We start from the raw sequence: 25,838 nt of genomic DNA on the forward strand, positions 1-25,838 counted from the left end.
TGTTATCGGTTCATGTCTGATTTGTATTCACTTCTTTCCAAAGCCTGGAAGCTATTGAATGGTCGGAGTTTCAGTATTTTAAAGGCTTCCTATCTCTCCGGACCACCAAAGAAGTGGAATGAATGTCTCCCCATTTTTTTTTTTTTTTTGCAATACAGAAATAAAGAAATTATTTCTACAGCCAAGGAGTTATATATCTGCTGTATGATGTGGTGATTTACTTAACCCTTTGTGGTTGGGATGTCACTCACGTGGGGATGGAGAGGGGGCATTCAATTCTTTTCGCCTTCGTCTGATAGGACCGGGTGCCTGACAGAGCAATTCAATCGTTGCTCTGTTTGGGCGCGTAGAGCAACGGGACCCCTGGGCCGGCGAGCAGAAATGTGTGATAAGTTAGTACTTTGGGTGACCAAAGCAGGACTTTAGATGGATTTAGCCGTGTTACGCGTCTAAGCCCTGTCTATTTGGACGCGACATGCATGGGCGGCCAAAAAGTAATTGAATACGGCACCCGAATCTCCAATCACTTTAGACAGGAGTTAGGGTGCGATAGAACGATTGAACTCCTCCCTTATTGAACAGACCCACATATAACAGTTTTGTTATGGGTTTAATAAGCTGAAAGTTTTTCTGGCTTTGACTCCATTGTGCTGCCTAGTAATCTATCCACATTGTTTGTTTCTTTTTAATTCTGAGGCAGATATGGCTCTCTCCTTTTTTAATAGCAAAATTAAATAAATTATTACTCCAGTATTTCTATACTGGGCAAGATGTCCCAGGCTTCAACATTAAGCTGGAGATGGTGGTCCCTTGCAGCAGTGCGCACAGCAGGGGTGGCCAACCAGTCAAAGGCAAAGAGCCCAAAAATATCTGTAGGTATGTCAACGAGCCAAGATCATGTGCGCGCGAAAGGCGTGTGTGCAAAAATAGGGTGTGGCCTTGTCATACCAGGGGAGTGGCCTGGCTGGCACGTTTGTAGGAACTTTTAAAATCACTGTGGAGGTAACTGTCAAAGGGAAAGAACAAGCCAGGGCAATATAGAGAACATTGAAAAAAGCAGATCTAAGTAAAATACTCAGAAACAAGCTACATCCACAAAAAATACATAGTCACTCCAGCCCCCTCCATGTGTCACTTCAGCAGCCCCTCATGTCACTCCAGTCCCCCATTTGTCACTCCAGCAGACCCTCATGTGCCACTCCAGCCCCCCCCCCCCCTCCTCTCTCCCTGGGCAGCTCCAGTCCAGCCCCCTTCACCCCATGTCACAAATAAAAGTAAACGACAAACCCAAAGCTCTTACCTTGCTGTGGTCTGTATGTGGCACGTAGGTGGGCTCTTGCATCTGCTCCCGCATCCTCCTCCTGGCTGCAGGTTCAGTCACAAGTTGAGCTCTGCCTCCTGTTTGCTGTCATAACATCGCCCATATATGCTTCCGGAGTGGACTGCTGCAACAAAGGACCAGCCTCCTATGAACAGCTGCGCGCCCATCAGTGGAGGCAGTCAGTGTCCGTCAGGGGAGCCGCATCAGAAGAACGGAAGAGACGCATGTGGCTAAAGAGCCACAGGTTGGCCACCGCTGGCGTACAGCAATCTAGAAGCCAAAATCTGGGTGTAGCTGCCTTTGGCCACTTCACTGGAACCTGAGGCTGCCATACTGCATCTTCGTAAGTCTTAAGCCGGGTACACACTAGGTAGACTTGACGGCTGACCGGCCGTCCCACCAACCGAATGGGAGTTTCAGGTAAGTATACACACTTACCGATAGGCCGCTCGACACAAGACGTCGATCAGACACATCGGGGGTACACACCCGCTGACGCTCTTGATATACTGGCCGTTCGATTGAACGGCAGATATATCGCCCATTGTGTACCCAGCATTATGCGTCTATTTACTAAACCTAGGATGGGGATAAAGTGAACCGAGATAAAGTACCAGCCAATCTGCTCCTAAATGCCATGTCACAGGCTGTTTGAAAAATGGCAGTGAGGAGCTGCTAGGTTGATACTTTCTCTGTCCACTTTATCTCCATCCAAGGCTTAGTAAGTCGACCCCTTAAGCCGGATACATAACCATATGCTCCATAAGCGATATCGTTAACGACATTGAGGATACACACTGAACGATATCGATAACGATCTCATTCAGTGACTGCACCCTCCCTCATCCCCGTTCTTGGAGAACCTGCCGATACCGTCAGGTTGCCCTGCAAGTACGGGTGATGAGACATCGTTAACTATGTCTTGCATACACACTGGACGATATTGTTATCATTCATATCGTCTAGTAGTGTGTATGCGGCATAAGCCTGCTCGGCAGATGGCCTATCGCCTGCGCACGTAAGCGTGCCAGTTGCAGATCAGAAGCTGTTATTGGAGAAATGTAATGCTTTGACGTCTGCTTTGGTTTCTTTACACCTTTCAAATTGAGAACTTTTATCTTTTCTTTGTAGGACCAACCAGAAGTGATTATTGGTTAGTAGCCATATTCTGAAATTGCCATTTTATTTTGCCCTTAGACTGTCCAGGTTTTAATAATTTGTCCCTGATAATATCCGTATTTTAGTACTGAGTAACTGTAGGGTACAATGGCTTTTACCAGTTCTCCTGATCTCTTCTTACTCTGCGCTTTAGAACTTCATATTTATTTAATATGACCTATAAAAAACGCGATCGTGATGATGAGTATTGTTGTAGACAAAGGATGGCTGTACCGGGCATAACCTGATTACATGTCAATCGTCCAGCACCAGGTGTGTATGTATCTGTAGTCACAACTGATAATCCAGGTAAATTCTAGGGAAAGCTCCTTCCTTGGTGGCAGGCAGTAGTTATAGGGCCTGATTCAGCTCTGGGAATAGAGTAAGATCGAGCACGTAACTGTGCATCTTGGTAACATCAGGCTGCAGTGCAGGGCGGGCAGATTTAAAATGTACAGAGAGAGAGAGAGCGAGATTTGGGAGGGGTGTGTCCAAACTGACCTCCAAATTGCAGTGTAAAGGTACGTATCCATCAACAGACATAGAAATGGCAGCACGATTACGACGTTGTAATCGTGCTGTTGTTTCTATGTCTGTGATGGGCCTACACTGAACATTCAGTGTAGGGACATCCATCATCCCCGTACATCCTGAACCTGACGTGATCGTCAGGTTGACCAGCATGTACGGGCGATGATAGATGTCGGAAATGACCAGAGGGCGGTCGCATCGCTGATCGTTTCCGACCTAAGTGTGCCCAATACATGCGCGATTGCACGATAACGACGTCGTTATCGTGCAATCGCCTGCAAATATCGCTGAATGGATACCCCCCCTTTACAGTAAAGCTGTGCAGTATTTGTGGGCTACATGCAAAAACAGCCAGTATTTCTCCTTCATCCACTAGGGGACACTGGAGTCTCAGTACAGTGGGGTATAGAAGTGGGTTAACCGGGAGCTGGCACTTTAATAAATTTGTATGGTAGCTAGCTCCTCCCCCTCTATACCTCCAACAGGTCAGTCTAAATTTTGTGCCCAGGGAGCTGGACACTCCTTCAGGGCTCTCTAAGAAATATAAGAAGATCCTCTACAGCAAAGGATATGCACTGAGGATCAGACATGCAGCTCACTGCCCCTGCCTGTCTGCTGCGATGGAGCTGCCGGGGAGACCCCACCGCAGCTGCTTGTGGCTAGCGCTGGGGTCTTCTGCATCAGAAACCACAGTCTCTGTGGAGACCAAGACTCGATGCACTCCGCAATCTTAATCCCAGGGGTAGAAAATTGGGAGGCCGACTACCTCAGTCGACAGGACATTCATCCGGGGAATGGACGCTCAATCCACGGGTGCAAATTTATTAAAGTGCCAGCTCCCGGTTAACCCACTTCTATACCCCACTGTACTGAGATTCCAGTGTCCCCTGTGGAATCGGAGAAAGGGATTTATCAGTAAGTAACCAAAATCCTGATTTACCCCACATGCGAAAAATGTATGTATTTGAACCCTTTGCATTGCAGCATGGTTTGTCCAGGTTCACATTTACTTGCTATATCTTACTCTATTCCCATAGCTGAATCGGGCCCATAGTCTGTATTTCTGATGACTTTTATATAAAGCCTCGTATAAAGGATTGTAACGGATTAAATCTGGCTTACTGGAAAGATCTATTTATAGACTGTAAATTCTGCAAATTTACAAATTCACCAGCGAATGGTCGTGTCACAGAAAGCTGATGTGCGCGTCACTGGAACGTCGCACCTCTGTGAATCTGCCTGTTCCATGGTGAAAATGTACTTTTTGATAAATATCACTGCAGCTTGGCTAGTGACGGGTTACAGAGATAGCACAAGCAACCACTCTGCGTCCTTCACCCACTGCAAGCAGCCATACGGAGCCATACCTGCCAATACTAGATTTCTCCTCTGCAGGAGATCAGTGAGGGGAGGTCCCGGTGGGAGATGCCACATAACTGGTGATTTGGCGGTCTGTCAGTGTGACCAGATTTTACCCTGTATTGACCCCTTTATTCTCCATCGGCAGCAGCTGGTATTTTAAACAGCATAGTAAAAGCTTATAGGGTCTGCACACTCACTGGTGCCTATAAGCGGTGGCACTCTCACTGTGGATCTGTGGGCTCTCTATAAGCTATGGACAGTTTCCATTATACCAGGACACTCAGGGGCACGTCCTTTGCGCTGGATCGGGCAGGTGAGAAGACGCTTGGGGAACTGTGCATGTGCAGGTAGCGCATTTCGGACAGTTGGAGGTCGCTTCTCCGGGTCCTTGTGGTCAGAGACTGGGAGTGACCACTCCGAGAGCTCTCTAACAACGGCTTTCAGTGCTCTGCAGCCAGCTGAGGTTCTTTGTATTCTTTCCTTAGAACTTTCCCTTCTTCTGTGCAGGACTATTCTGGCTGATATTTTTCTTGGGTCTGCGCTGCAAGTTTCAAAGCTGTAAAAATAATTATACAGATCTCACTAACACTGGTCCAGAGGACAATTACTGTTGGGAATGGCAGCGTTGTTTGCTCGATCATGCAATCCTTACTTGCTTTATCAGCTGGACGAGACCCTTATGTACAAAGCCAGTGGGGGCCTTTCCCTAGTGACTACTGGTGCGTCGTCTCTTCCCAGCGCCTCCTTCTCTCCGCGCAATGCTCTTGTTTGAAACTTTTGTGTCAGACTTTCTTTGTCTTTTATTTACACTGATCTGGATCTTCCTTTTGCCTTTCCCCATAATGGTTAATGAGGTGAGCTGCTATTTGAGGCTTGTGTGAGTGCATTATACTGAATTTAGGGGACCATGTGAACAGCGCATGTATGGAATTTGCTCACGCTATATAAGCAGTTAGTGATTCATTTATGGTGACAGATGAAATACCCCAGAGTTACAAGTTCTGGGATGAAACCAGCGCTGGTTCTTAGGCTCTGTAACGGTCTTACCAGTTTGTGTTACCACTATAGATATGTAAGAATGGTTGGTGCAATTTGTCCCGAGCAGCACCTCTGTAATTTGCATGGTACATCGCATTGGATTGATCAATGATCATTTGTCTGATTGACCTTCTAGCACCCATCAAACTTATTTCAGCGTTAAACTGAACAGTAATTGATTAAACTGCTAATTGTTTTCTTTTATGTCTAATGGCGCTTCTCCACCAGAATGCAGTGTCATATCTGGGTTTTTCCGAACACCGTTTAAACCCATGTCACAGCCAGGTCAGACCCCTTTCACACTGCACTTGGACCCTGTTATTCCTGGGAAGCCCACGGTCACACTGAGCCCCTGTCTGCCCTGCAAAACTTGTGTATGAGAATTGTTTTTCAGGCTCGCAAATATGAGGTCATTAAAAGTGGGTGGTGACGCTCACTACATTGCATCAGTCATGGCCGACGAGTTACCGCGGTGTAGCCTGGAGTTCCTGTGTTAGTGCGGGTTACTGCTGTTTCACACAGCAAGTGAGAGCGTGATGCGGCTGCTTACACTGTGCTACCTCGCACAGTTATTTCAGGAGGAGGAGATGATGACCTCATCTCTGAGCGCCCATGAAGCTCCAGTCAGCCTTAAACTGGCGTGCTATAATCTGCTTGGAGGCAGGCCAACCCCGTTAGCTTGTCATAGAGCATGAAAAAAGAGTCCATGCATCTGAAAACCTTGGTCCTGCCAACGTTCATACGAAAATGCTGCACCGCGTCCAAAGTTCTGATGGACGACTGCTGATCCTCCACAGGAAGAGCGGTTAACTGCCGTGTTCAAGCAGACTATTTAGAGTATGCCTATATACATATATGTAACACAACCTTGAGGATAAATCTAGTCCTATTATGTTTATACTAAGGTTAGTTAGGTATTTTAGGAGGAATATAAGGAAAATGGCATATTTATCTGCAGGACACAGGGACACAGGCTGCTGGAGAAGATGGCCTCCTGAAATTCAAATGACCGTTGGGCAAAAGCTGAGGGAGACTGTCTAGTCGTAGGCAATTGTTTTGCAAGCTCAAGCATGGCCTGGGGCAGGGTGTAAGACCATGCTGTTCTGTCGGGTGCTCGGCTCCCGGGGACCCAGGCCGCGGCAGAGCATGGCTTTCTGTACACGTAAACATGACTTGGGCTTTTTTTTTGCGCAGATGGAAGATCTATGCACTAATGTACCCTGCTCTGGGGTAGCTCCGGAAGCACCCCCTTTTAGTATACCTGTAAGGTGATTTCCAGCAGAGGGTAAGTAAAGTGGTCTGTGAGCGAAGACTGCACTGTATGCCCTTACTATAATTGTGGCGGCAATGTTTCGGAGGGAAACTGCTAATATGCCAGGGTTACAAACGATCAGTGGTCTCTTGTGAGCAACTACAGAAATAGGTACTTTAGCAGAAGTATTCAAGTTATGTACTATAAATGTGGACACGCAGCTATGCAGTATGCAGGGCCTAATTCAGAGATGGACGCAGCTTGTGCGATTTTGTTTCACATTGCGCATGCGTGTAAGTCGCATTGATTTGTGATTACGCTCACATAGAGGACCCACTCACCAAGTAAGTGACAGGTAGTCAGCGTTTGGGGCAGGTGGGTGGTTAGAAAAACACAGCTGTGTTTAAACACTGTTTTCGGGGCGGGCATATATTAGCCACTGTGTTATTGCTCGCAGCAGGAGAGCCCCCTCTGCGTGTCCGGGGACCCCCTGTGACTGCCGCAGCTCAGACTTGCTCAGCAGGCCGGCGGCCATTGGATCTGCCTTTAATGTTTTCGGTATTTGTGATTGAGCGTTGGACATGAGAAGCTCTCAGTGGGCGTCTCTGGATGATGAGTGAGTAATTCGCTTATTTTCGGAATTGTGATCCGTGAGAGATGGCCGCGGCGATGGCATTTGTGTGCACATCTGAATGAAGCCTATAGTACACTATTTGTAAACTATATAATGCAGGAAGCCTTATTTTACAAGTGCTGATTTCAAGACCTGTATTAAACAGCTGGAAGACAAATGGGCAGTAGGAAACAGTTAAACTGTTTGAGATTAAGCTTATGTAGCAATTAGTGCAAAAACCAACAAACTGAGATACTAAGATTACGCAGGGAGCCTCAGAAACACAATTATACTGATTGATATTGAGATTCTGCTCTTATACCGAGAGGTCTTAGTAAACAAAATTCTTCTCTAAGGCTGGGTACACACTAAACGATATGTTGTCCGATCCGGCGGATCAGAGCGACATATCGGGCACATCGTCTAGTGTGTACCCGCTATGCCGCTGACTATGCACGCTTCCATGCATCAGCGACCTCCTCCTTCATCCCTACATGCGTGGCTGACGGGGGATATCGTTAGCGAGGGCGATGCTGCCGAAAGCAACATGGCCCACGCTGTTGCTCCGTCGCTGCCAGCATGGGCAAATGTGTATGCACTTGCCAATGCCGGGTCCCGCCGCTGACGTGGTCGGGCACACTAGACATAGTCTAGTGTGTACCCGGCTTAACAGAAGAAACTATATAGTGTGTGTGTGTTTATAATATATGTATGTGTTTGGTCTGTGTCCATCTACTGTGGTTCTATTGCTCAGTCTTCCGGACACCCAATTAGTAAAGTGAAAAAAATTAAAAGTCTACAGATGTAACTTTAATAACAGCTGAAAAAACGTGCCCAGCTCCATTGGGCACCAATAACACTGTACAACAAATTAATACTTTCAATTTGTTTCCTTTCTGAAAATAGTCATACATTACTAATTTGAGGTAAAGAAAAACTAAAATGATTTCAGAATGTTTTATACTAGCTCTATTTTTTGAGCTACACTACTTGCACTATACTGTGTGTACATTAGTAATATAGTCATTGTGAAAAGCTATTTTAAAATAATCTGATATTGTCGTGATTGATTGAATTAAAACAACTGTTATTTACTTTCTATCACAAATAAGAACACAAAACGAAGCAAACATACAGCATATGAAACACACATACAGCATATGAAACACACATACAGCATAGGAAAGTACTATGTAATATAGTGGCCTATACATGGGGGTGCGTTCTCTTTGCTTGTCGCTTGTACTCCTCTTCTGGGGCATTTCTTGTCACTGTCCAACAGTAGTGATCACCTACCCCGATATCTTTGTTCCATTGCTGAAATGTCTTGGTGGAATCGCTCCCTATGCTTGTCACTCAGTGCACCACAGTTATCTTGTGTGGGTAATCCCGTGAATCACATATATTTGAATAGGGGAGGGGACAAATAACTGATTCATTTAATTGGGTAATTAGGCCCCGCCCCCTCTGCGCGGATCGCAGATTGCTGGTAAGATTCTCTCCATTCTGCCCACTTCACTAGGAATACCCCTACATGGTCATAAATGGGCTATATCTCGGAAACTAGAGCTGAGAGTTTTAAATGTCATATTCATTCTTTGCATGCTGAAATCAATTAGAAGTAACTATTTTCACTTCGGAAACATTTTCATTGTTGTGCAGTGTAATATAAACTGGCTGCTTTGGGCAGTGGGTGGGGTATAGGTGATGAGGAGCCTGGGCTTTAAGTGTAATCTTTTAGTGCCCAGACTCCTCCAGCTGCAAATATATTCAGTGTTATCAGTGTCCACCATGGGTGAAAAAGGGGCATATAAGCTTAAAATCCAATGTTAATTAGACCACATGCTGCTATACAGTAAAACATACCGAGCTCTGGAGACTTCTGTCCCCCTCACTACAAATCGGCTGCCGGAGCAAGGAAGTGATGTTTAAAGTGACTTAGAGCCCAGGAGGAAAGGGATGGTTAGACACACAATGAACTGTCACCCAGTAATTACTTTTTTTTTTTACTTACACCCCCCTCCACACCTTGGGTGTCCTGAAAGGGCAGAAGACCAAAAACGTAATTGCTAACTGTATGACCTAAATGCTGTCAGCACCGTATGGAATGCTGGGGATGAGCCGGCAGGTGCAATCATGACAACCAATCAGCAAATGTCAGTGTTTGCCAAATCTAGTCCTCAGGGCACCCTGACAGTGCATGTTTTCCAGTCTGCCTGCTGGAGGACATGTGTACTCATTACTGACTTATGCTGGATACACACTAGACAATATGTCGTACGATCCCTCATATTGGAGCGACATATCGGGTATATGGTCTAGTGTGTACCCATGATATGCGCGTTCCTATGGGTAGCTAGTGACCTCATCTGCTATCCCTACTTCAGGGCCGACGGGGGATGTCGCTAACATGACACGTACCTCCTCCCCCGCCCTCCCGTCGGCCCCGGGGAATGTCAAGTGTGTATGCACATTTTAAAAGCTCCACAGGGGTCATTCCATGCCAAATCCCGACAGTCTCAGATTCTCATGACGTTTGGTAGGGTGATAGATGACACAAAGTAACTTTCATGTGTAAAATTTTATCCCTCAGTGATGCTCTGTTCATGCTACAGGTTTGCAAACATGAAGGCAAAATGTAAAATTTATGCCTCCAAGGTCAACTAAAATGAATCATAACTTAGCTTCAAAATGAGACCAACCTGAAAGTTCCACCACAATTAAAAGCTAAGGGACCAAAGATTTCATCAAAAAAAAAAAAAAAAAAAGTTTTATATTTAAACATTGACTTTTACATTTCAAGGTCACATATCTAAAAAAGGTGTATGTTTAATTTTTTTGTACATAAAGTTTGTTATACACTTAAATACAATCTCTTTTTGGTATAAGTTTCATTTTGGGAAAATATGAAGTATGGCAGCCCAACCCTTCTTGCACGAACCATGCAACTGGCAAGTTCAGACTTGTCTTGAATGTCTCTCTGTGTTCTAGGGATAGCCATCGTGGTTTTCCATTGATGGGCACCATTGATGATAACCATCGATGATTTGCTCCATTCAGTCTGGCTGCAGCCTCTAGTGATACAAGCCTCTAGTGATACAAGACATGCTTGCCTTTGGGAGGGGGCAGCCAGGTCGGCATAGGGGGCGTGGCTAGAGATATTACCCGGCATTAGAAGCGGAGCGTGCGCTGTGACCATGTGATCGTGTGCTTTTGGCCCTGCCACCGCTACGCAATGCCGAGATTACCGACATAGTGAAGCATGGGAGCTGCACGGGGGTCAGGGGAGGGGGGTAGGCAGCCGGCCTGAAGACTCGCCTGCATTTCTGGGGGTCTGGGAGCACCATCCGATTTTTGTGAGGCTCTCATCCATTTCAGGAGAGTAATCAAGTATGATACAAGGGACTAAGGCCCTCATTCAGAGCCGTACGCTCTGAGCAGAGCGCACGCTCTGAATGAGGGCCGGGCTCCATTTTCATGGAGCGTCCTCCTGGACGCTCGTATAGCTGTGGGTCACCACCCACAGGCTATACGAGCGTGCATTGTGATGGCCGTGATGGTCGAGACCATCGCGACCATCGAAATTGCGAGCCGGAGCCTGCGGTTGAGGTTTTCAACCGCAAGCTCCGGAGTGATTTTGGCTCTATCAGAGCCAAAATCACTCCCACTGACATCACTAGTGATGTCAGTGGGCCGGCTTCTGACGGGAGGCGTTCCCGTGGGAACGCCCCCGTCAGGGAGGCACGCCCCCGGCACGCCCACCAAAGGGGGCGTGCTGTCAATCAACATTGACAGCACGCCCCCTTTGATCGGACACAACGAGCGAAGGACTTTCCTTCGCTCGTCGCGTCTGGCGCATGCGCACGACGGAGCTCCCTCCGTCGTGCGCATGCTCAGTCCATAACATCGACCCACTTGCGAGCGGACAGCCACTCACGAGTGGGTCTGAATCAGGCCCTAAGACCGTTTATCTCAGAAGTTCCCAAACTCAGTCCTCAGGGAACCATAACATTCCAATTTTTAAGGATATCCATGCTTGACCACAGGTGACTTAATTAGTACCTCAGTCAGTCTGATTTAACCACCTGTGCTCAACCATGGATATCTCTAAAACCTGAACGGTTGGGGTGCCTTGAGGACTGCTTTTGGGATTCTCTGGTCCATCTAATACAGTTTATCAGTGAATAGTGGTAGTTTGATCAAGAGCCTGACAAAAGGATAAGAAGTACATTAGGGCTCAGTGCTACAACCCATTTCATAGCAGCAGTAGAAAACAATTAAGGATGATGCTACCATGGATAATTAAAATAGTCACATGTCAGTGATCAAATGATTTGTGATAAATGTAGGAAACAAATTAAATGGGATTCTTTAACTGCTGAGGAAGGACCAAGCACATGATGAGGAAAGTGACACAGAAAACAGCTTTGCAGCCACTAAATGAAAGTTTAAGTAATGTGTGAGCATCACCTATCAAGAGAAAAAGAATGAAAGAAGAAAACTTGCAAGAAGATAGCTGTAAAAATTGCAAAAGTTATAAAAGGATAATAATAATAAGGTTATATAAGGATAATAATCCAACTGAGGAACCTGTGCCCAATAATTGTTTTTTTTACTGCTGCTGTGTCCTTTTAATATCAAATGAGTTGCACCACTGAGTCTTAGGGCCATATTCAATTTGAGGCGAAAAGCCGTTATCGCCGATGACGTCATTTTTGCCTATCTTTGATTAAAAACAACAGGGATAACTTTTCACCACTGAAAAGGTGGTGGAAAAAAGTGCAGAATTGGAGTTTAGGGGTGCAGGTGTAAAAAAAATAGCCTGCACCCCTGGGCGAGTCCCCTAAAAAAGATCTGTCATAAAAATAAAAAAAAAATCGGAACACCCCAAAAAAATAAAGTTTAAATTTGGGGGGAAAAAAATATAATATGGGGAACAAGTTTGAAACTAACTAAATTAATGCAGGGGGGGTTTGGAAGTATGCGCCAGGTGTTTTCTTCATTGTGGGTTGTAGTGGCAAGTGCATTTTTGAAGAATTTTAAAAATGCACCTTAAGGACTTAAAAATATGTTTGCACCCATTTTCATGTACCCCAAATTTGATGCACTTAGCGTTTTTTTTTGTAAAAAGAAAAAAATAAGTGCTCTTCGTCACGCCTTCTTCCCTGTCGGGAAAAAAAACACCTACCACGGCTATTTAAAAACCATACTTACCTTCCGCAGGCCAAAATGGGGGTACCCATATTGATCCCCCATGTCAGGACATCATTAGGGGGGTTCCTGGATGCTTTTCCGAATTTTTCCAGATACTTAACTTTCCGCTGGGTCCCGTTTTCGCAGCTTTCAAAATGAATACGGGGATAAAGCGGGCACACGCCCGATACTTTATCCCCGTAAAACCTCCGATGTGGAGCGAAAAGTTCAGCACGGCGTTGCAGGGGCATGCTTGAATTATCCACTGTGATACCATACGCAGCCTGAGGCCTCATAGCGTGCGCTGAAGTTAGCAATTCCTGAGTGAGGTCTGACCTGCCTTACCTGTGTGTATGGGTCCGATGTTACCGATTGTTTCGCTATGTTGCCAAAGTATACGGATGTAAGTAAAGGGAAGTGGGCGTCCTTCTGTTAGGATGCGATTGCAATGTGAATGCAAACATTTACATATCACCGCTGATATTAGCGACTGCTTTGCGTGCGTATATAAACAGAATAGAGATCCATGCTGAATCGGGCCCTTAGTCCCTTCTATCACTAGTTCTCAATGCAGAAGCTGCAGCCACACTGAGAAGAACACAGTAGGGATGACCATTGACAATCAATAGTTTACAAGTATTGATGGTTTACTACCGATGGTTGATGTTGTTTGGCATCGATGGCAGAGAGCTAATTCTTTTCTGCCATCGATGGCAAAGTGGAACCCGAAGGTTTTTTTTTTTCTGCTCATGACACAGAACTTGGCACCACCCCCTGACTGTCCATTAAGCCCCGCCCCCTGTTTTTTTTTGTTTTGTTTTTTAATTATCCCGCGGCTTGCTAGACACTCAGCAGCAGTGGCCATTAAGTGGTGCAAACAATCGATGGTTCACCATAGATTGATATTGTACCATCGAAGGTGCCCATCCCTAGAACACAGAGCGAGACACTACAAGACAAGTCTGAACTTGCCAGTTGCATGGTAAGTGCAAGAAGGGTTGAACTGCTATACTTTAATTTTTTTTTTTTTTTACTCCTGTTCCCAAAGGCTTCCCAAAATGAAACTTATACCAAAGAGAGATTGTATTTAAGCGTATTACATACTGTATGTACAAAAATTTTTTTTAGATGTGACCTTGAAATGTAAAAGTCAATATTTAATTCTAAAACTATTTTTTATGAAAACTCTGGTCCATACTTGCCTACTTTTAAAAAATCATTTCAAGGAGATTGTGAAAGCAGCACCTATGAGTGCGCGTTACAGTGGGCGTGTACTGATAAATCTGAGAGGCGTGTCCTAAACCTGACTTACATCCACATGTAAACCAGCCCAAAAGCAGTTAGTAAGATCTTTTTGTTGATGAAAACACACTAAAGGTGCATACACACTAGACGATATGCTCCCTGAGCGATATCGTCTAGTGTGTCCCCGGCAGGCTGTGCTCAATGTCGTTTATGACATTGAGCACAGCCGCTGAACGATATCATTAACGATATCGTTCAGCGCCGGACTCTCTCCCCCATTCCCTGACATGCAGCAACCTGACGAGATCGTCAGGGTTGGCCTGCATGTGAGCCCGATGAACGATGATGACGAACGACCCGCGGGAACGCGCGTCGTCGTCATCGTTCATCTTTTTGGGCTTAAAAATGGACGATAAAGTGGATGACTGAACGATAACGATATCGTTCAGTCGTCCACTTTATCGCCCAGTGTGTACGCACCATAATACTTTTCAGAAATTCATAGGGATCATTGTGCCTTATAATAAAAAATGCAAGGAAATGACACTAATGATCCCATTTGAATGTATTTATCTCTGTTTTTTAATATAACAGCTTCATAATGGGGGTAAGGATGAAATGAGGGAGATTGCTAGACTCTTCAGGGAGACAGGGAGATTGCTACTATTTCAGGGAGTCTCCCTGACAATGAGGGAGAGTTGGCAAGTATGCTCTGGTCCCTTAGTTTCAAAACAAGACCAACATGAAAGTTCTTCCGCAATTAGAAGCTTATGATTCATTTTTGTTGACTTTGAAGGCATAAATTAAATATATATATATTTTTTTTATTTAGTCATGTTTGTAACCCTGTAGCATGAGCACCGTGTATCACTGAGGGCTAAAATTTTACATATGAAAGTTACTTTATGCCGTCTACCATCCTATCAAATTTCATGAAAATCTGAGATGGTCGGGTTGAAAATTTACTTTTTGTGATGATTTGGCATGGAATGTCTCACAGGTGATTATAATTATTCCACTTGTGATTCCGTGGGGACATCTGGAAAATGTGCTGTTAGGGTCCTCTGAGTACATACGCCATAAGAGGAGTATGTATGACCCCAGTGCCCTACAGAATTGACCCCTCAACCCCTCCCTCCTGATGGTCGATCTGAATACATTAACACATTGAGATGATGTGTTAACAAGTTCCTAGAAATGAATGAGTACTTTAATCTTTATGCAAGGATATTATTCCAGTTTTGTAAATGTATCTTTAATGGTTTGGTGTAAGAGAAAGACTATATTAGTAGCTGCCACCAAACCCCGTGTTCTTATTGCACCCACCGTACTTGCCTTTAGGCATGGAAATGGCATAATATTGGAATATGATTTATTTTATTTATTACGCTCTTCCCAGTTTATGATCAGTTCTCTTCTAGTGCATCCTGGAAGTAGTAGTTCTACTGAGTCTAGGGGGGCGACCCAATTGTTTTCACCCGTGGCTGTGACTACTGGGCGACCAACTGAGCAATTCAATTGTGGCTACGTTCATGCGTGAATAGTGCGTATGGATAAATTTTTGCTCGCTTTCTCCCGAGGTGGAGAGCAGAAATGTGTGATTGGTTTTGGGTGCTCAAACTGGAGTCTATTTGGGCGCGGCCTGTGCGATAAGGCATGGTTGTCCAAAAACAATTGAATTTCGCCCCTCTCCCCCCAATCTCCCATTACTCTAGACGTGAGGGTGTGATAAAACAATTGAATCGCCCCCTACATAGTCAAAGGTAACCTATTGTAATCTGCCTTAAGTGTGACACATGGCTGTCTGTTTAATTGTTTACCTGTAATGCTGTTTCTATCTATATATTTTTTTTTTATAGTATATGAACGTTTTATAGTAAAATTAATGTTGGTAATAAACATTTGTCCTCTTTCTTTGCAGGCACCACCTAGCAAGCTAAACGCGGCACAACCATGGCTCAATTTGCAGCTGCTCCATTTGGGGGTAAGATGATCCTCTGTATAAAAATGTCATTTGTAAATGGATGGCTCCCTTGTACACGTTCTCCGGCAATGATCGTGCACAATAAAATAAATCTCAGACGTGGATGATGGAGATAGGAATCAATATATAGGGCGCTAGTGTATAATTAGCAGCGACTCGCTGCCGCACTTACATAAATAGCCTGGATCCCTGTAAATGATACCAGAAATATACAGGAAAAAATAAATGCGCTGCCAGCAGAGCTGTGTGTATGTAAACAATGAGTTTATTTTGACAACAAACAACAATGAATCTAAATATTATAGTTATTATAATAATAAAAATAAGCCGGCTATCACACGTGTTGTAAATTAAACTCCAATCAAACTGATCAAATCAGAGTGAAGAAAAAGCTAGATTGGATGAGTGGGGTAATAATCTAATCTGATAACAGTCAAGTTATTGCGCTTATTCTACGGTTTTGAAGGCGATCCAAAAAAACTGCATCAGGGACTGAAATCCTTTTTTTTTTTTTTTTTTTTTTTTTTTTTTTAATATAAATTTTGAATGTTGTCCAACTTTTTTTCAGATTGACAAAAAATTCAGTGTATTGATACAATTAAATATAGAGGTTTGGTTTGTACAAATGTATAAGGGTAGCTTTGCAGCGTTATGTGCTGTCTGCACCATGGAACAAGCCGATATCAGTGTATGTGGGTAGCTTTGCAGCGTTATGTGCTGTCTGCACCATGGAACAAGCAGATATCAGTGTATGTGGGTAGCTGTGTAGCATTATGTGCTGTCTGCACCATGGGACAAGCAGATATCAGTGTATGTGGGTAGCTGTGTAGCGTTATGTGTTGTCTGCACCATGGGACAAGCAGATATCAGTGTATGTGGGTAGCTTTGCAGCGTTATGTGCTGTCTGCACCATGGAACAAGCCGATATCAGTGTATGTGGGTAGCTTTGCAGTGTTATGTGCTGTCTGCACCATGGAACAAGCAGATATCAGTGTATGTGGGTAGCTTTGCAGCGTTATGTGCTGTCTGCACCATGGAACAAGCCGATATCAGTGTATGTGGGTAGCTTTGCAGTGTTATGTGCTGTCTGCACCATGGAACAAGCAGATATCAGTGTATGTGGGTAGCTTTGCAGCGTTATGTGCTGTCTGCACCATAGAACAAGCAGATATCAGTGTATGTGGGTAGCTTTGCAGCGTTATGTGCTGTCTGCACCATGGAACAAGCAGATATCAGTGTATGTGGGTAGCTTTGCAGCGTTATGTGCTGTCTGCACCATGGAATAAGTCCGGTATCTGTGCTGCAGGCTGCGTGACGGGGAGGAATGCGACCGAAGGACCAGCTGGGAGTGTTTACTGAACGTGTGTGTGTGTGTGTGTGTGTGTTTAGTCTTTCTCATCTGTGCGAGTCCAGGACTCTGTAGGTCATATGTACATGAATGTCTACCTACATATTTGTATAACTGATTTTCATCAACTAGTTAAGTATCCCTCATTATACGGTCATAACTTGCAATTCTTATGTATTTATTTTATTCTTGTTCTCCCTTATAGGCAGTTTGGACATCTGGTCAATAACTGTGGAGGAAAGAGCAAAACATGACCAACAATTCCACGGTCTCAAGCCAAGTGGGGGTTACATCACCGGTAATTATCAAACTGTCCTCTAAACCTGCCCTCAGGCCCCACTAATAAAGTATGATTTGTGGCTTTCCTATATGCATGGCTATGACAGTCTGTCTGCATTTCACATACAGTAGTTACCTTAATTTGGCTGTGTCAGGCTGGTGAGTGCTGCAATTGGATTTTACATTTTAAATGGTGGCTCTTAGTCTCCGATATGAATTTTAAGTAAATATAGTTCCCAAGATTTTTAATTCTATTATTTAGCAGTTATTTCAACAGATGGGAAATATAGCATATTGCATTTATGTTTATTAATACTATGATCGAACATTACAAATGTACCTATAATAATGTGGCTGTAAGAGACTTGTTAACCCCATTACTTTAGCTGGTGCCGCATTGAAAACGGCCACATTTTAGCAATCTGGGAACTATGCTGCCTGACAGTGGTCACATCGGCACTGACTGCATCATAATCGGGCATGTCTGAAAATCCCCGCTCAGGCGGCCACGAGACCTGGCCACGCCGCCTGAGCGGTGAACATCAGATCTGTCAAACATGGCCGCCCATGGAAGTGACCATTTCGGAGACTCTTTGGCGGGCAGGACATGCCGCAGGAACGGCCTCCATTTAAACAGTATTTCTAGCACTGTAGCGGATTTGGCACTCACTCACATTATCATTTCATTTGGCTTACTTACTTTAATTGAAATGTATTACTATAAACACCAGATAAAGGAATGTATTATTGTGTGTGTATTAATTTATAGTGCATTTTTATATGGAAACTCCTGAATACATAATACTTAAGTCCTGGAAGGACCCCAAACTGCTACCAGGAGTGTGGGAAGAATTCCAAGCATACCTGAAGATGCCACGCCCCCAGTATCGTAGCGCGTCCATCAGTCTTCTGTTAACTTGCCGTGCCAGCTCTTTGTAGAACATGCTGGGGCTTGTAGTCCTGCAACAGCTATAGAGCCACAGGTTGCTTATATGTAGCTAATAGTTATCTGCCTGTGTTACGTTCTTTAGCATTTTGTAACACTAAACTGCTTTTGTAATGATTTATCTGACTTGCAGAGCAACGACTGGTCTTGCACAGATGCCATAGACTTTTACATGTGTATTATTTCTGTAATGGAAGCTCTCGCACCCCAGGTGGGATGTGGGCAGCGTAGAAATCGCTGACATGAAGCAATTGTCTATACGGACAGCAAAAATGATGACATACTGCCCTGTCTTTTACATCCTCATGTTAATGGGATCTTCTGCTAATCTCGCTCAGAATCTGATTAATCCTGAGGAATCGGTGCACTGTTTCCGAATCCTGCTCGCTCCACCTACCCTCAGTCATTTATTTTGGCAAGTTCATGTCGAGCTCAGGGACTGTAATTCCATTAACGTGACAATTACAGCCTGACTTATAGATCCCAGGCTTATTCTCTTCCCCATCTGTAGTGGAAACCTGGCTTACTGTATGTTTTTAGTTTTTGTGGCCAAATAGAATGATCATTGCAGCAATTTCATCATCGCTCACCACTTATTTTAAGAGACCGTTGCTGGTGAGAGAACATGAATAAAAATCTGGTACATCACCCTTATATTGCAAAGGGAATAAACTTCTACTGAATAAATGTAGGTCACCAGTACTCGTAGAAAGATAAGAGGATGAGCCCCTTTTTTGTTCTGTGCGTATTTGCCTACTTTTAAAGTCTCCTCTCCGGGAGAAACCCGGAGAGTAGATGCAGCATACCACTTTAGGGTGTGGGCCCAGACACCCACTTCGCTATGTTCCGCCCCCCGTCATGTCCAAATGCAGCACATCACGGGTCCGTGGGGAGGGGGGTGCAGTTGAAATGACGCAATTTATGCCATTTTAGCCCGGCACCCTTGGATTAGCGATTCCCTTAATCTTTTTCCCATCCTGCCCACTACACCAAGAAGTGGGTGCGAATGGGGGAAATCCAGCCACCCTTCTTGTGGTGCAGAGGACTACCTCAAACGAGAGGCTCCCGCACCTTTCTGGAGAGCAGACCGGTATGGTGATGAGCCTACTTCTCTGTTGAATAGTTAGCGCCTTTCATAGATAGTGTACTTCTTTCTCATAAGCAATTATTCAAAAACTTCAGATCTGATAGAAGATTTAAATGACACATATATGACGAAAGCGTTGGGCATCTAGTGTGTTATCTTACGTATAGGCATTTTATTGGGCACACACATAAAACACATATGAGTGCTAAAAATGTTGTCTGTCCGTAAAAAAAACCTATAGGAATATAGAAGTCCCCAAATTGGTGTGTGGTGATGTACCCCTAGCGGAAGGCAATGAAGTTTCAGCTTGTAAAGTAAGGGTCCCTGACCTGGGAAAACAAGTATGAATCTGGTGGAATGTTAAATCTCAAGAGACACACAGCACCTGAAACTACGCGTTTCGACACCTCTAAGGGTATTTATGGAGGCATGAGGTGTGGCTATTAAAAAACGAGACTGTACTTAAATAACCCATGCTGCGTGAGTTAAAAGGGAGTGGAGCAACATTGACCTTGGACTATCCCAAACGGTTTTGCTTGTTTCACCCCTCTCGCACAGATATTTTGCTGTCACAGCATTCGAAGAATTTTTGTTTTTCACATACGTCATAAAAATGCGTAGTTCAAAAATAGAGAAAATTTTTTAGGTTAATTGAACAAAACGCCCACCGAATCGTTCAGTATGCTAACCGAGGTTTACTGGGCAGATTGTATGTTATGTGTGCGATCCTTTGACGAAATGCCAGTCCCGGCAACGGCAAACACCGTCATCACCAAGAATGAAGAAAGCTTATCTAAGCAAATCCAAATCAAAAGCCATGTTAATTATTTTCTTTGATATAAAGGGTGTTATTTATTTTGGAAGACTGGGTACCAGACGGCGCAACAGGGAGTCAACATTACTACAAAACTGTACTAGCAACTTTGCGGGAAAAGAATTAGAAGAAAGAGGCCGGGGTTGTGGGAAAATGGTTTCGTCCTCCATCAGGACAACGCACCAACCCACACAGCCCTCTGTGAAGCCGTTTTTTGGCTGAGAAACAGATTGCAGTGCTAGAACACCCTCCATACTCGCCAGACCGAGCACTGTGTGACTTCTTTCTTTTGCCTAAAGTCAAATGTGTACTCAAGGGAACCCGTTTTGCAACCGTTACTGAGGTAAAGAAGAAATCAACGGAGCTATTGAGACAGTTGACCAATAATGAGTTACAGCGCGGCTCTGACCAATGGAAAATAAGAATGCAGCGGTGTGTGGATGCAGACAGGGAGCACATAGAAGGGGAACAGAGTTAAAATGTACTTAATAGAATGAAACCTAAATTATAGCATCAGTCCTGTTATTTAATAGCCACACCTTGTACTTTATCTGGGATTATTGGAGCCTATAAATTGGGGACACCGTAATAAGCTTTTACTATGTTTAAACGTCCCCAGTGGTTTGTACACCATTTTCATATCCATGCTTTAAGATTGAATGTACCTATTCGCAGAATATTACTTAGACTGGCCTGTGTATGAGGCACTGGTCTGTCCATTCTTGTGATGGTTATTGTGCACAGGGGCAGTGACTTAATGTGAGGAGGGGGTTGTAGGCAGCAGGAAGCCATAGGCTGAAATATATAGTGGGAATAGCAGGCCCCCCCCAGCAGCACAGAGTATATCAGGAGATGAGTGATGGGTTAGTAAGGACAGGACTGCATGTGACCGGGGCAGTGACATGATGTAAGGAGGAGGACGGAGGCAGCAGGAAGCCACAGGCTGAGAGTTGTATAGTGGCAGGAGCAGGGTCCCACACACACAGTTATATAGTGGGAGGTCTCCCAGCAGCAGAGTGTAGTGATTTGTGGCTTTTGTTGAACTGATGCATTTTTAAATAAAAGTATAAACCAAACTTGTATAATTACTGAAGTTCTAGTTCACTGATGTATATGGAAACCTTTCTGGAAAGAAAAATAAAGATGTGATCGTGAAAGCCATTTCCTTTTGTAACACACATCCTAGTACATGTTACTGCAGGGAGCATGTCTACATGTCCTCATATTGCTATGTGTTGCCCAGCTTGCTCATGAATGCACCTAAGTAACCTTGCTCCTGTCTGTTTTATGTGGGCTAATGAATGCACCTAAGTAAGTAACCTTGCTCCTGTCTGTTTTATGTGCTCCAATAGTTATGTTCCAAAAATGACATTTTAGTTGTGTTGATATGTCACATAAATGTTTTGACGAGAGGAGAGATTAAAAAACAAAAAAGTAGACCTTATTACGTACCACAGTGCAAACATCATAGAGGTGACCGTGACTTGCAATAGACCATGCTTTCCAGCCTTCGTGGAACTACAAGTCTTTGCATGCCATTCAGACCTCTTGTGAGCCACAGGCTGTCTACCACTGCACTAGCGCGATTATATCACCAACTCGATTTGAATAGTCACTGATTGTACGGCACCGTTGTATTTTTACCATATCGTCAGCTTTAGCTGATTGTAGTCTGTTTTATGATTTTTATAATTCTTTGTAGTCATGTTTTCTCCTTTTATTTAATCATTGCAGGAGACCAGGCCAGGAATTTCTTCCTCCAGTCCGGCCTACACCAGCCAGTCCTGGCACAGATATGGTCAGTATCCCAGGAGATAGGGCTGTGCTACATTTTATGCTAATATTAACTTGTAAAGTCACTGGAAAGTTTCCTTTTGTAAAGACTCCCATGTATTACCTGTGTATTCTCCACACCGCCCTGTGCAGCGTGTGGCGGTAACTGCGTACTAAGGAATTGTCGTTGGCGCTGCGTTGTGCCACATACTGCTTTCACACAGCAAGTGCACTGTTCTTACTAAGTAGTTTCCATGGGCTGTACATAGATCATTTGTTACCTTGTAGAATACGCATTGAGCTATGAGGCCTCCTCAGCATATTTTAATAAAGAAATACATATAAATGAGCGTTGCTACAGTGTGTCTGCTGGCTCGGGGCGAGGTCACCCTGTCTGGTCCTAATCCCCCTTCCACTCTTCTCTTCCCTCTGTTTTCCCCTACAGATAAGTGAAGAATTGTTTCTTCCTCTTACAGTGAATTACATTTTGCAGTTTAGTGTGGAGAAAACCATTTGCTCATGAATGCTTTTCTGCTCTCATTGTAATTGTGGTTTGACCCATTTACTGGGAAACCAGCCAAAATATCTATTGAAATCGGTGTTGGAACGACGGCCACTGATAAAAATGAATCTTGTTAGCAAACTGTGATATCTGTGAGCACAGCTGAGTGGGGGATGTGCGTAGTGTATTACATTAATATGGATAGTATGTGCAGTGTACTCTCATTTCTGAGTTGTATAGTCACACGCTCTTGGTACCACTGAGATATGATGCAATGTATTCATTTTATATTATCTATGAATTATCTATTAATGCATTTATTACTAGTGTTTTTTGCATGGTAACTACTGACATCCCAGGATTATAAAATAGGGTTAAGCTGAGTACCGGATGTGTTTGATTTCTCCTGCCATGCGTGGTTTATGAGCACTGTAAGTGATACACATGGGTCCTGATTGGGAGCGATAACCATTAGACTGCACCTTAACAGAGGATACGAAAGCAGCCGGTTCTCTCTGTGGGGGGAATTCAGTCGTTTTGTCTAAAGAGACAGGAGCTATTCAATTGTCCGTCCGGTCTGGCTTTTAGGCATCTTTATGTAGCTAATCCCCCCCCCCCTCCCTCCCCTGAATTTTTGGTATGATTTTCATGATGTTGATGGGCCCCAAAAACAGTTGAATAACTTCCGTCGCTTTGGATGGGAGCAGCAGAGTCTCCCCAGTGTGTTGCTGGATCTTTCTGTCCGTGAAATGGTCTTTTTTTGGGGGGCCTCTACCATGCGAACACTTGGAAAACTTGTATCAAATGGCAGTCGGAGGTGGGCGTACGGAGAAGGGCTGCCTGTTTCAGATGGGTCTTTTGTACCCAGCTTGCGACAGATACAAGTGGCAATATGATGATGATGGCGGCGTCTGCTGTCCGCACTTGCTGCCGTCTCAGAATCACAAATTACTCCATAACCTATTGGGCACTAAACATTGTGTATTTGCGCACATGTTGGAGCTGTAAACCTATTGAAGGGCACGTATAGTATACACATCTAGTTTGAAACAAGTCGCCATCATCATTGGTGTGCATATGCGCATATTTGCTGGCCTGAATAAGACAGCGTTATGTGAAATCGCCCTTACTGTGCTATGCCCGCATAAGAACGTTCCTATCTGCCCCGTTCTGCCGCTTCGGATGTAAGGCTTGTTGTGTCCATGACTCGTCCCACTCTGCAATTGCGCATTTGTGTGCCATCACCTTCCGGGCATGCGTAGTATGGAAATACACAAAATAGCCCCCCGCTAACTGGCGTAGTGCTCACTGCATCACCCGTGTACAGTTGCAATGGCAAGACTCGCTGATTTATAAATGGGTCTATGCATTGTCATATAATCACCTGTGGCAAATGGTTACAGAAATAGTTTAGAGGCTTAAACACAATTTCAGTTGGGATTTATAGTCAGGAGGCAGAAGATGGCAATTGACTGACAAAGGGATCTACATCTACCTCGTGGTGGTGGGGGTATGCAAAGTACTGGGTCTTTGTGTTTTCTCCCTCTGAATGTTCATTCATTTATTGCCAGGCATAGTAATAAAGCTGCTTATGTTTCAATGCCTGGCATCTAAGTACCTAAAATAGTATTATACAGCTTAACTGACCAGCATAATATACTCAGCAGCACACACGTGTTACATCAGCCTCTACATTGTACTACAAAAATGCATTATAAAAAGGATGTACCTACCATTGTTTTCCAAAATTGCTACACTGCACAGCCTGTTACTCATGTTTTAAAAGAACATCACGGATGGTGTAATGGTTAGCATTGCTGCTCAACAGAACTGAGGTCTTATTTCGGTAACTCCTGTGTAAATCCCATGATGTTTGTGTTTTTCTTGCAGGGCCTTGGCTGACATGAACAATGATGGTAGAATGGATCAGCTGGAATTCTCCATAGCTATGAAACTGATCAAACTAAAGCTGCAAGGATACCCCCTACCCTCCACTCTCCCTGCCGCCATGTTAAAGCCGCTTGTTGCCATCCCCAATCCTGCAAGCTTTGGTTAGTATCTAGTGGAGACCGAGTCCTTTATATGGGAAAGCAGGTGCATGGCATCGCTTGGGTGTGACTACAGTGTGATCATGTGACATGTACCCTGGGGCTAAACACAGGACCCATTTGTCTGCAGCTCACTATGTTTGTATGGTAGCGATCCGCTCATCACAGCGTTCCCTGCTTATTGCGCAAGGCTGCGTTACTGCAATCTATGGAAATTGTATTGGTCCCTGGTAGTGTACAATGCAGACGCAGATGTATCTTCTGACCATCACTGATCTTCACCAGGCTGGATTTGTTGTGTTCTTTCTCACCCCATATATTTCATGTCTTGGGATTAGATTTCACTTTACTAGTTATCAAGCACATTCTGTTTTGCTGTTCATGCTATAAGGACCGTGCATACATTTGTTCTACAATTATTATATACAGAGTAGTGCTTAATAACCTGGTTCTATGTGCACTGTTTTTTTAAATGCGAGATATTCATTTGGCTTCGTTTTCATTTTCTAAATGTCACAAAAACTGTGAACCTGATTGGCTGCTGTGGGTCAGCGCACATAATGCTATATTAATAAATTGGCCCAAATAATGCATCTGGCTCCTAGCGAATGGATTGGCTGCATTCTCGCCTGTATTGATTCATCCACGACAATGCTGCTTTTCTGTGTGCAGTTGATGGCTGCTGCTTACTTCATATTTACAAGTGTCCACCGTGGATGCCTGCTCCACCCCCCGCGGTTTAAAGAGCTGTTGTGTGCATAAGTTCTGAAGTTTATAGCTGTTTTTTCTTCTTTTTCATATGAGACAATGCTGGGGGTATAGCGCTGTGCAGAAGGACTGGGCACCAAACAGTTAATCTTTTACAGACCTCAGAGCAGCCCAGCTTCCTTCTCCCCTATACCCCAGCCAGGCCAGTTGTCATTTGGTGTCGGCAGGAGCCGGGCACACTTAAACAGGAGGCTGCTTATGCATCCTTAGATTTTTTATTTTTACTTTAACTAGAGTGGGCAGTGAGAGCGTCCTATAGGACACTCAGTGCTGCTGCTCAACCAACCGCTCCACCAACCCCCGGAGATGGTGGCCGTGGCGCTGGCATTTGGGTCGGTGACCTTGGCCGGGTCCTCCTCCAGGCACAGAGGATCCCAGCCGCAGGGGGATCAATGTCAATATGGGGAGGTGGGCTCTCCCCTTTAGCTCCTCCTACAGCCCCTGGTGTGGTCCCTCACTGAGATTTCCCACCAGAGGGTTGTTCCTCCTCCTCTCCCTCCCACAGAGATGCTGGGCGGCCATTTTCTATGCATCAGCAGGCTGCAGCTAGTCTCTGGAGAGCTGGGCTTCTGTCTC

At 44.5% G+C, this 25,838-nt stretch overlaps 1 protein-coding gene across 5 annotated transcripts in view; it reads left to right on the forward strand.

Moving 5' to 3' along the window:
* ITSN1 (intersectin 1) overlaps nucleotides 1–25,838 on the forward strand; it is a 161,186-nt gene that overhangs the window by 24,275 nt on the left and 111,073 nt on the right. For all 5 annotated transcript variants that reach the window (XR_015874870.1, XM_088461696.1, XM_088461695.1 and 2 more), the window contains 4 exons: nucleotides 15,635–15,697; nucleotides 17,251–17,343; nucleotides 21,906–21,969; nucleotides 24,337–24,497. Coding sequence is in view for 4 of the 5 variants with exons in the window: in XM_088461696.1 (XP_088317822.1) it covers nucleotides 15,667–15,697; nucleotides 17,251–17,343; nucleotides 21,906–21,969; nucleotides 24,337–24,497 (349 nt within the window). In the remaining variant the exon portion in view is untranslated. The remainder of the gene's footprint in view (nucleotides 1–15,634; nucleotides 15,698–17,250; nucleotides 17,344–21,905; nucleotides 21,970–24,336; nucleotides 24,498–25,838) is intronic.

This window comes from Taudactylus pleione, unplaced genomic scaffold, assembly GCF_031769625.1.
Source record: "Taudactylus pleione unplaced genomic scaffold, aTauple2 ptg001086l, whole genome shotgun sequence".
Classification (NCBI taxonomy): domain Eukaryota; kingdom Metazoa; phylum Chordata; class Amphibia; order Anura; family Myobatrachidae; genus Taudactylus; species Taudactylus pleione.